The following is a 10,818-nucleotide window of genomic DNA, read 5'->3' as shown; positions in this document are numbered from 1 at the left end:
GCTTGTCTCACCTGAGCCTCAGTTTCCTCATCTTTGTTTTAAAATCTATTTATTTATTGGCTGCGTCAGGTCTTAGTTGCTGCACGTGGGATCTTTTGTTATGGCGCACGGGCTCAGTAGTTGCGGTGCGTGGGCTTAGCTGCCCTGCGGCACGTGGGATCTTAGCTCCCCGACCAGGGGTCGAACCCGCCTTCCCTGCATTGCAAGACGGATTCTTAACCACTGGACCACCGGGGAAGTCTTGCCTCGTTTTCAATCGCGGTCACAATGGTGCCTGCCTGGACAGGCTCCCGTGAGGGCCCTGGAGGCTCACAGGAGGCTGGCACGGCAGGGTCACAGCCTCGGCAAGGGGCACCTCCGCTCCCCACAGCCCTGCGCCAAGAGAAGGGTCTTGGGAGAGGGGCTCCCAGCTCCAAGTCTGAAGCCCTGCCTGTTTACTTGGAGCAGAGCCTGTGGCTGCGGCGCAGGGCCGTGGGACCTGACCTTGGAGTCGAGGGGTTGTAGACTGCCTGACTCATGACCTCAGTTGGCAGCTGGCCAGGAGGGTGGTTGCTGGCACCTGCCCTCCCCGCACACTGGGATGGGTCCCCACCTCGGCAGGCGAGGGACTCAGCCCTAGCTCCTTGCGTAAGGGCTCGTCAGGCCTCCTCCCAGATGTCCTTGGGGATAGCAGGTGCGTGGAGAAGCAATCAGGCCATAAACGGGGGCAGCAGCCCAGGGGCCCCCTTATCAGGCCCCAAAGGGCTGAGTGTGCACTGCCACTCCCGGGGCCCCCAGGGGTGGAGCGGGGTGAGGGGCAGCCAGGAGTGACCCGCTGCCCCCACTCTAGTCAGGGGTACAGAGAGGTGACCTAGGAACAGAGAAGCCAAGACACACAGCATTCAGGGACCAGCGGAGGTGACGATGCTTTTAATTCTCCCCAGAGAGGTAACCCCGGGCACTGAGGCCTGGCCAGGGTGGCAAAGCGCCAGGGGGTGCAGCCCAGCCTCTTGGGAGGTGGCCTTGAGAACAGAGTTCCAAGTGGGCCACTGGAGGTGGCTGGTCTCAGGTGGGCCTCAGTAGCCGTCGTCGGCCCAGGTGACCTCGTAGTCAGGGTACCTGGCTTTGATCTTCTCAGTGGAGATGGAGTGCTGGGCGCGACCGTAACCCTGAAGGGAGAAGGCAGCTCTCACAGCCCTGTCCTGGCTCTGGGCGCCCGGTCAGCAGGGACACCAGGGGCCAGCTCGGGAGGGGGTTGTCATCCCCTCCGACCACACCAGGGCGCTCTCCTGTGGAAACGTGGCCACCAGGGTGAGCAGATCTTGAGGGAGGTTCCTTTAGCTGGAGGCCCAGACCCCTCTAGGTGCCCCCGTGTATCTGCTGGTAGCTTGGTGAAGGGAGGGACAGAGGCCTCTTAGTTTCACCCCAGCACTGATGGCCTCAAAGCACTAAAGGATGACGGCCAGTCAGGCCTTTTGGACCAGGAACAGCACGCAGACCGTCAGAGCAGAGGGGCAGGGGGCGGCTCCCTCCCACCCTGTGTGCTTCCTGTGTCATGCCACGTGAGAAATGGGGAGCCTACAGGCCCTGGATGGGGGGTTCTGCCACCGAGAAGGGCCGGAAAACTGAGCACCCCAGGTCAGGCAGCTTGGAGGCCCAGGTCTCCCCAAGCCAGGACTGGGGCCCTCGGCCCACCCAGGCCCGAGGCTGTGGGCTCACCATGGAGTAGCCGTACACATGGATCTTCTTGTCCTGGCTCTGGTGGGAGATGCGCCCGCCCCCCAGGCACACGCAGTCATAGCCTTTCTTCTGCATCTCGCCTGATACCTTGTCATAGATGTCCGCTGGGATAGGAAGGGGGGCTCAGCACGCGCCCTGGCTGCCCTTGAAGGCTGAAGGGGTCTGAAGCCCCGCTCTGAGCAGCTCCCTCCCCAGGAGAGGAGACCCTCTGGGAAGGGATGAAATGGAGGAGGGGGTGCACCCGGGCAGGGGCGCTGGGACTAGGAGGGAGGAGTCGGGCCATGGCAGCCCCTCGTCTCCAGGACCATCTGGGTACTCCAGACTCTGGGTACTCCAGGCTTCTCTGGGCCAGCCAGGGATGAAACCGGGTACAGGATCACCTCCCACTACGCCCCTCGGCCCCGCCCACAGCCGTGGCTAGTCCCGCCCACAGACGCCGGAGACCCCGCCCCCTGGCCCTCCGCCCCGCCCTCACCGTGGTACTCGGCCCACTTGTAGCCGCGAACGATCTCTTTGCTCTCCCCCGCCGGGGCCCCGGAGGGCGGCACCGCGTGGACTCGAATCAGCACATACTTGAAGACGCCGTCGGAGTCGATGTCCACGTCGGGGATCTGGGGGAGGTCCGCCGCCGTCATGTTCCCGGAGCGCACTCACCCCCTGCGGCCCCCGGCCCTTCCCCCACGCGACCCGGGGCTGCGCCGACAGTGCGGGAGGCGGGGCCTGGGAGCCCATGGCCAATCCTGCGGGGTCATGCTGCCCGAGCCCAGTGCCTCAGCCAACCACGCGGCCAACCCGCGGCACAGACTGGCCAATCGCGATCCAGCTCCTTGCAGCCCAGACACCACGCCGGCTCCACTTAAAGAGGAACTTGGGACCGGGCGTAGGTGGTGACTCAATCCAGCCCCCGTAAAAGTTCCTTTCCAGGGAGCTTGCGGGGAGGAGGGCGGTGTGACAGGCCCCTTTGGTGGGGGTTAGGAGGCCCATGAGACCCAAGGGACGCGCGCCGGCCCTGGCGCCCTCCCCCACGTGACCGAAGGCCTCCCTTCCCCTACACCGATCCCGCTGTCCGCTCCCGCTGTCCCTTGGCTTCCCTCCGGGTTCCCCCCACCCCGTGCCCGAGGGCCTCCCTCCCCAGTCCCCCACCGAGGCCGAGGGCCTCTCTCTCCTGCTTCCCACTCCGCGTTGCTCCATGGTGTCCCTCCCAGGTTTCCGAAGGCCCCCCCCACGCCTCCGAAAGTCTCCGTCCCGCGTGCCACCCACTCCCCCGCACAAAGAATGAGGCAGCAATGGCTACATTCGAGTTTTATTTTCCTTGGTTCGAAAGCGCTCGCCCTCTGGAAATAATCCCGGCCCAGGGTCCTTCCTGGAGGGCCGGCCCTCAGGCGCGGGGCAGAAGGCGGAGGCACCCAGGCCGGGGGGCGCGGCGGCCAGTTTGGGAGGCCGCGAAGGCGGGTGGGGCAAGCGGGGCGCGTGGCCGGTGCAAATGCGCGGAGCCGAGGTGGGCGCACAGGCATTTAGGGGAGGGAGATGGGCGCGGGTGCACGGTCAGGGGCGAGGGCCGGGAACAGAGGCGGGGTTTGGCGGGGGGAGGTCCACAATTTAATTCAGTCGATGCCCCACCTGGCCCCAATGGGGGACTGGGGGCTACAGGAGGGCCCTTCCGGGCTCCCGGCCTTGCCCCCTCTCCAGGTTACTCGCCATCCTTGGAGCCCGGGCCAGGGCCAGCGGGCACCCCGGGGTAGGGCGGGGAAGGACGGACACTCGAGCGTGCGCTCCCGAGGGCCGGAGCCGGGCCCCCTGGCCGCACCACAGGGCACGGCTAGAGCGAGCGCTCGGGGGCGTTTGTTTAATCACGCTCCCACCCCTCCGGTGGACCACCGCCCTGGCGAACCTGCTCCCATCCACGCTTTCCCCGCCCTGCTCCAAACTGGGAACGCCCCTCTTCTTTGGTCCTCCCTGTGCCTAGGAATAGGGTCCCTGCTGGACGGCCTCCTCGGCCCCTCCCGCAAATCCATTCTGTGCACCTGCTTCCTGCCTCCCTGTATACCTGCTTCCTGGCTCCCTGTGTGGTTAGGGCCTGCGCTGCCGTTTGCACCCCGGGTCTGCCCTGGCACACGCCTAGGGCCATCCTGTCGGGTGAGGGCAGGCAGCCCGACTCACGCCCAGCCAGGTCTCAGGTCTGGCCAGCGCCCCTACCCATACGTCCGCTCTGCTTCCCCCACCCAGGACTCCCTTCCCTCTGGCTGGGTGTCTTGCACCTTGGCTGAGGACCCCCGAGTACCCCTTCACTGCTGCTTGCCCAACCCCTGCAGCAGGGCGGGCAGCGCCGTCAGTTTGCCATGGTCCGGCACAGCAGGGATGGGGGCCAGCGGAGACACCACGCGCAGGTCCCCGCCGGCCCTGCCCATCAGGCCAGGACGTGCTTGGGATGCGGACACACCGAGGCCAATCAGGGTGTCCTCTAGAGGGGAAAGGCCTCTGAGCAGGACGCATCCCAGACCACAGGAGGCGGGTGGGGAGTGTGTTTAAAGGGACGGGACTAGGCTTTGGTCGACTCGGGCTCCTGGACCAGGGCGAGCCGGGGTTGGAGAGGTTCCAGGGAGGCCCTGCAGACGGACAGGGGTCGGACGAACCGATTATGCGCGGTGGGATCTGCAGCAGTGACCCCTCCGCGTAAAGGCAGGGCGGGCTGGTCCTCAGACCCACCCCGCCTCCCAGCGGGGAGCACCAAGCGGCCGAGGACCGGCCCTTGGGGAGGCCCGAAGGCGAGCTGGGGGAGAGGGAGCCGGGCGGGACTGGTCTGGGGGTTGGGGGGGAAGGGGGTTCGCAGGAAGGCGGAGGGAAAGGCGGAGCCTGTGGAGAACGCAATGGGGCGGAGCTTTTGGCGAGCTGGGCGGGGACTGTGAACTCGGGGCGGGGCCTGAGTGGACTGGGCGGGGCTCGGGTGGACTGGACGGGGTTCAGGGTGGGCCCTGGGTGGACTGGGCGGGCCCCGGGCGCGCCCTCGCGGCTCACATAATGTCATCCAACAGGTTGGCACTGGCCACCCAGTCTAGCGCGCGTGGCTCGGAGGCGGCCATGATCATGCACATGAAGGGACGGCCTGTGCGCCGGTCCGTGGGGTAGATGGTGGTGGGTGTGAAGCGCCGGTTGGCTTCGACGAACTCGCAGAGCTGCTCGTAGACGCGCGGGAACTCGTGGCGTAGGAAGACGCCGCGGAGCCGCAGCTCTCGCTGGATGTGGATGAAGGCCACCTCGCGTGCTCGCCGGCCCGCCTCGCCGTCCTGGTCCAGGCCCGCAGTGCCGGGCGGCGGCGTCAGGATCAACGTCTCCATGTCGGGTTCGCGGCCCCGCGCCGGGGGCGGCCGTGCTGGGCTGCCGGCCGCCAGCGCCACTTTGGCGAACTTGCGCACCGTGGGTCCGGGGCTGCGCGGCGCGGGAGCTGGCCGGGCAGGGGCGCCGGGTGGCACAGCGCCGGGGCCCACGGCCACGGACACGCTGAGCAGGAAGCACTCCGCCGGCTCGTAGAGGCGGCCGGCGGCCGCCAGCTCCCGAGCATAGCTGCCCAGTGGCGCCGCGTGCATGGCCAGCTCGCGCAGCGAAAGGTAGGTGGGCGACAGCAGCAGCCCCTCGAGGCCGAAGCGCAGGAAGTTGTCTGCGGAGCCGGGACTCGGGAAGCCCAGGAAGAGAACGCCGCGGCCGCGCGACAAGAAGCCGACGCGCGCGATGCGCGAGAAGGCGCGGTGCACTGGGCCGCTGTCGCGGCAGAATTGCAACACGTGGCGGCACACGCTGCCCACGCGGCCGTACACGCAGCGCGCCTTGTGCGCGTCCCAGTCCTCGCGGCGGCAGAGGCGCGAGCAGTAGTAGGTGTAGCAGCTGTGGCAGGACTTGAAGTAGAGGCAGGCGTTGAACATGGTCTCGGTGCGCCCGCAGCGCGCATTGGAGCACGTCATCAGGTCGTCCTCGTCGGCGCTGGGCTCCGGGGACGCGTCGGCCGCCTGACCCGGGCCCGCGGGCTCCTCAGCGCTGCCGGCAGACAGGGGTGGCGAGCGCGGTGCCCGCGTCGGGACCCCGGCGCCCGAGGGTCGCGAGTCTTGCAGGCGCCGCAGCTGGCGGCCCAGGCCGTCGGACGCGGGCTCGGGCGCTTGGCCGGCTGGGGGCCGCGAGTCGATGACCAGGTCGGTGATGAGCTCGTCCAGCTGTTCGAGGCTGCGCTGGCGGCCAGGGGCGGGGCCATCGGGGACGGCGGGCGGAGGCGGCCGCGGGCGACTCCCCAGCAGCTCCCAGCTCCTGGCGCTCGGGCGCTCAGCCGCGCGCAGGTCGTTGTCGGTGATGGTGATCTCCGGCGTGACGTACCAGTTTCGGGCCAGGCCCTCGCCCATACGGCCCTTCTCCGACAGCGACGTCTCGGACAGCGACAGCGCCGCGTAGCGTCTGGGCGAGGTGGACAGGTTCACTATGACGGGCGGGCGCCGGCCTTCGGGGGATGTGCCCCGCGGCTCCCGTGCCTCGCGCCCCAGCAGGTTCTCGTAGCTGCGGCCGCGGCCCAGTGGGTCTTCGCGGCGCGGCGCGGGGGCCAGGATGTTGTCCCAGGAGCGCGAGTAGTGGCGGCTGTCGGTCGCTAGCCGGGGTGGGCTGGTGCCGGTGCCGCCGTGCCACGAGGCGAGCAACGGGCCGGGGTCCGGGGGAGGAGGCGCCACCTGCAGGGTGCGGTAAGGCCTCGGGCCCCAGTCGCCCCAGGCCGGGCTGCTGCGCGGGTGTGGGTAAGTCCGCGTCAGGGCGTCTCGATTGCGGTACCGCCCGAAGTCCTCAGTGTAAAAGGGGCGGGCGGCGGGGTGAGCCCGGGGCTCTTCGGGGGCGTAGCGGGGGCCGCAGGGCGGGCCGTAGGCTCGGGGGGCCTCCCCGTAGTAGGAACGGGAGGGTGGTTCTTGGACGGGGAAGGTGCGAACTTCCCCCGCATAGTAGATGCTCCCGTGTCTTGGACTGGGCCCGGGTGGCTCTTCGGACAGAAAGGGCCTGGGGTAGTAGCTGTCGAAGGGCGGTCCAGGGCTGGCCATGAAGCCACCGGGGTGGCCCTCGGGTTCCTCGGTGTAGAAGAATTGGGTGGGGCCCGGCGGGGTGCTGAAGGTCAGACTCCGGCGCTCCGCGTAGTCTCGGGGCCCGAGAAGGGGCCCATCGCAGTACAGCGCCCGGGGGTCGGCGCAGTATGAGTCACTGGGGGTGGGGGTGAGCGAAAGCCCCACGTGGCGAGGCCCGGGCACCGTGAGGCCGTGGAGCTGCGGGGCGGCGCGGGGCCAGGGCGCGGTCTCGGTGGGCCCGCAGGGCCTCGAGCTCCGGGCGGCATGCTGCAGCACCGCGTCGTCGGGCTTGACGTCCAGGCGGCAGCGGACGTGGGGGGCCGGCCCCGCGGGTGGCTCGGCCGGCGCACAGCGGTTGGCGGCGGCGCACAGGGGCGCCATGCGGCCCGGGCCGCCCCGCTGAGGCTGTAGCTTGATGGGGTGCAGCTCGTTGGCGAGCGCGCGCAGCGCGGGGTACGCGGGCTCCCGGCGGGGCGATGCGTCGGCCGGCGCCGCCCGCTGGGCCTCCCGGCCTCGACGCGGCGGCACAGGCGGTGAGGCGGGTGCGGGCGCCAGGCCCGGGGCCGCACGGGGTGCGCTCTTGGAGCGGGCGCGGCGCCGTGGCTCGCCGTCGCGGGATCGGGCGCAGGGCGCGGCGGGCTCCGGAGGCGGCGGCTCCGGACGGGCCTCCATGGCCTCCCGGTCCAGTGCCTCCAGGAAATCGAAACTGCGGCAGTGGCGCTTGTTGAAAGGCGCGGGCGCAGCAGGCCGGGCCATTGGGCGCTCACATGGCGGGGGCCTCGACACGGGCCCCGGGGCCGCCACCTTGATGTCCTGGTACACGGTCGACACCAGCAGGTCCGGCGGGTCCGTGCGGGTCATCTTAAAAGAGGCCTCCAGGCTGCAGCTCACTCGGCCTTTTGGGGCTTTCGCCCTGAGGGGAGACGCGGGTCAGGGCGGCCCCTCTGTAGCCCAGGCCCCGCTAACCCCCAGCGCTGGCCCGGCTTACCTGGGGCACAGTGGGCGGGGCAGCCCTGGCCACGGGCCTTGGCCGAGGCCGCAGGGACTTGCTCCATGCTGGCGTCAGAAGCACCTGCAGGAGGAAGCCAGCTGTCCGGCCACTCAGGTCCCGCCCCCTCATCCAGACCATCCTTTCTGTGCCACTTTCTGTTGGGATGAGGCGGGTCAGCCAGAACAGGGATGTCATTGCAGTGGTTCCCGAACTTCTGCGCCCACTAGTGACCACTGGGCAGGCTTGGGTAGACCCCCTTTCCTGGGACAGGCCAGCAGCGGGGTAGGAAGAGTGGGGGTGTGATCCCAGGACCACCACCGTGGTGCCCACTGCTGGAGCACCTGGGTACTCCTTTGGGGCCTTCACAGACTTCTTCACAGAGCAGGTGGCTGAAGCCCCCTCCTTAAGACCCAGTGCAGAGCGAGCCCTCCACTGCTGCAGTGTGAGGTCCCGGCCCCGGCCTTCAGCAGCTCCACTCAGTCACCTGATCGTCCCGCCCCACCTGCTGGCTAGGCTGGACAGGCAGTCCTCCCCCAGCGCTGTGTCAGGCCCCAGGTCCTGAAGCGGCCCCACCGGGGCCAGGCATCTCGGCTCGTGGACTTGCCGGCCCCACCCTCAACTCTCCGTGTGGCCCAGGCCAGAGTAATGCTTCCAAAGGTCACAGTGGACCCTAAAGCTCCCTTTCCTTGGCAGAAACATCCTTTGACTCTCCCTCATCTTGGGGTGGCGAAACCCACTGAGATCTTTGGGGCTGTCGCGAAAAGCCCGGGAGAGCGACCCCCCACCTTTGCAGTGAGTACACTGCAGCCGGCAACCGGGCCCTGGTTGCAGGACCACGTGGGGGCTTGTGACCAGGAGCTCAAGGCTGCCCCTGGGCCCCTGAGCAAAGCACCAGGCCAGGAGGCTGCCAGCCGGGGAAGCAGGGCGGCGGGTGGGTGAAGCCCCCGCCGCCCCCGGTTCTCAGGCAGGCCCTCCCCACAGCCGCTCGGGAAGGCGCCATGGAAACCTGAGGTTCCGTGCCCCCGCATGCAGGCTGAGCTGGGGTCCAGCCCTCCGTACCAGGCTCACGTTCAGACCTGAGCCACCGGCTTCACTGGGTACCCAGAGCCTGGACAGGCTGGGAGGAGCTCAGACAGCGGTACAGGTCCCCACTTCCTCACACAGGCTGGGGGAGCGTGCTCCAGGGTGAGCTGGGTCCTCACCTGGTAGGACCTCTGGTCTGGTTGACCCTCTGTGTCCCGGGTGTGCCAGGGGCTTCCTGCCGGCAGGGCTGCCCTCCTGGGTCAAGGCCACCCAGGCCCAGTGCCTGCCCCCAGCTCGGCCTCAGGCGCACCCCAACTGCCCCTGGTTTGCAGGACCACCCCCTCCCACTCCCTTCCATCTTAAAGCTAGGCCGGAATTGGGGGCTGGATGACGGGGTGTGAGGCTCCGCCCCAGGGAGGTGACAGCCAGGCCTTGGTGCTGCTGTGATGAGGAGCTAGACCGGGCGACACCCCTGCCCGTGGGGATGGGACAGTCCGCCCTCGCCGGGGTCCTAGGCCTAATGAGCCCGGCGGGTGGCCTCCCCGCCAAGCAGCCCGGCCCCTGCCCCGAGCGCCCGGGTGGGGGCCGGCGTCCTCCAGGGGCGGCACCCCCATCCTTGCAGGTGCCGCACCTGCGAAAGACCCGCGGGGCAGCGGCCTCGACCCCTTACCTGGGCGGTGCTCCCCCACCTTGCCCGGTGGGCTGCGCAGGCCCGGCGAGCTCTGCCGTCCCCCGCGCTGCCGCCGCGTCCCCGGCACCAGCAGAAGCTTCCAGGCAGCGGCGCGAGGCTGCCGGGCCGCTCAGTGCTGCCCCCAATGGCGACTGGCAGGACTGCACTTAAAGGGGCCGCGCCGTGGGCCTGGGACGCGTGTGCCCCGCTGGCTCCAGGTTGGGGCTGTGGCTGGGCGCGAGGTGACGGGCTCTCTGCAGCCTCAAGGGCAGGCCTGGGGTCTACCGAGGGGACCCGGGTCCAGGGAGCACCTGGCCGGTCCTGCCAGCCCCCATCTCCAGGACACCTGCCCAAGGGCAGCTGGTGGCCTGGCAGGCCTTGGAGCTGAAGTCTGGAGAAAGCCCAAGCCCTGGCTCGCACAGCAGACAGCTCCCGGAATTCAAGCCTCGGTTCAGCCCGGGCAGGAGCAGATGGGCGGCTCCCCGCCCTGCTGGCCTCTGCGCTGCAGTGCTGGAGGTGCCAAGTCCTCCCCAGGTACCTGGGTCCAGATGGGCACCACCTGAGTGCCTGCAGCCTCCTGTCCCCAGGATGTCCAGCTTCCCCATGCAAGCGCACGCTCTTGCGCTCCCCACCTCCAATGTCCAGAGGCTGCTGCTGCTGCTCTGGGCAGCTCTGCACACCCATGAACTGCATGGTGACAGCCTCCCTCCAGGCCCCTCCCACACACGATGCTGAGCAGGAAATATTCTAGCTTGGCAGAGGGGCAGGTCACCTGGCAGAGGGGCAGGTCACCGATGCCCTTGGCTCCGAAGGCCGGGACCTGCCACACTGTGGGTCCGTCAGATGAGGGGCCCAGGGCAGTACGGTCAGTATGGTCCCCACGTTAGCAGGTACTACAGGGACAGTCGACCTCACAAACTCTGGGCTAAAGGGAGCCCCTAAGGTATCTGGGGTCCAGCCCCCAACACCTGCCCAGTGACCGATGGCCCACGGCCTCGTGGGTGCGAAGCTCTCTAGGCACAGGAACTGGGGAGGGGGAGGCCCGGCCACCAGGCCCCGCTCCCGCCTGCACACCCTCGGAGGGAGCAGTCCTCTGGGCACCTGTGGGGTTGGGGGCGGGGCAGGGCCCTGCTGACAGCTGGCGGGGAGCGGCCTGTGGGGTTAGGGTTGGGTGTCAGGTGGGAGCAGGGACACACAGCTGCCCTCAGAGGGCTGGACCGGGCACACAGGATGGTGGCCGTGCTGGTCCCACCTGGATAGGGCATGGCACACGGAGGGCTGGACCTGCTGGAGGCTTCCTACCCCCAAGGGTAGTCATCCCTCAGGGGAAAAGG

General features: G+C 68.9%; 2 protein-coding genes across 4 annotated transcripts; both read right to left on the bottom strand.

Annotated features, from left to right (window-relative positions):
- Positions 1-880: 880 nt before the first annotated feature.
- Positions 881-2,619, bottom strand: PHPT1 (phosphohistidine phosphatase 1). The gene is made up of 3 exons (XM_004284969.4): positions 2,195-2,619; positions 1,699-1,823; positions 881-1,148 (listed from the first exon to the last, which is right to left on the bottom strand). The coding sequence occupies exons 1-3, from the start codon at positions 2,352-2,354 to the stop codon at positions 1,056-1,058; spliced, it is 378 nt and encodes a 125-aa protein (XP_004285017.1). The 5' UTR covers positions 2,355-2,619; the 3' UTR covers positions 881-1,055.
- Positions 2,620-3,006: 387 nt separating this feature from the next.
- On the bottom strand, positions 3,007-10,781 carry AJM1 (apical junction component 1 homolog). 3 transcript variants are annotated; one of them, XM_033415259.2, is made up of 3 exons: positions 10,465-10,781; positions 7,789-7,946; positions 3,007-7,713 (listed from the first exon to the last, which is right to left on the bottom strand). In XM_033415259.2, the coding sequence occupies exon 3, from the start codon at positions 7,659-7,661 to the stop codon at positions 4,731-4,733; it is 2,931 nt and encodes a 976-aa protein (XP_033271150.1). In that variant the 5' UTR covers positions 7,662-7,713; positions 7,789-7,946; positions 10,465-10,781; the 3' UTR covers positions 3,007-4,730. The 3 variants fall into 3 exon arrangements, with proteins under 3 accessions (XP_033271150.1, XP_033271151.1, XP_049566632.1); XM_033415260.2 differs by having other exon boundaries at positions 7,789-7,872; XM_049710675.1 differs by lacking the exons at positions 7,789-7,946; positions 10,465-10,781 and adding an exon at positions 9,485-9,601.
- Positions 10,782-10,818: the final 37 nt, after the last annotated feature.

This window comes from Orcinus orca, chromosome 6 (genome assembly GCF_937001465.1).
Source record: "Orcinus orca chromosome 6, mOrcOrc1.1, whole genome shotgun sequence".
NCBI classification, from domain to species: domain Eukaryota; kingdom Metazoa; phylum Chordata; class Mammalia; order Artiodactyla; family Delphinidae; genus Orcinus; species Orcinus orca.
The sequence above is the reverse complement of the archived record's forward strand: the minus strand, read 5'-3'. Positions and strand labels throughout refer to the sequence as shown.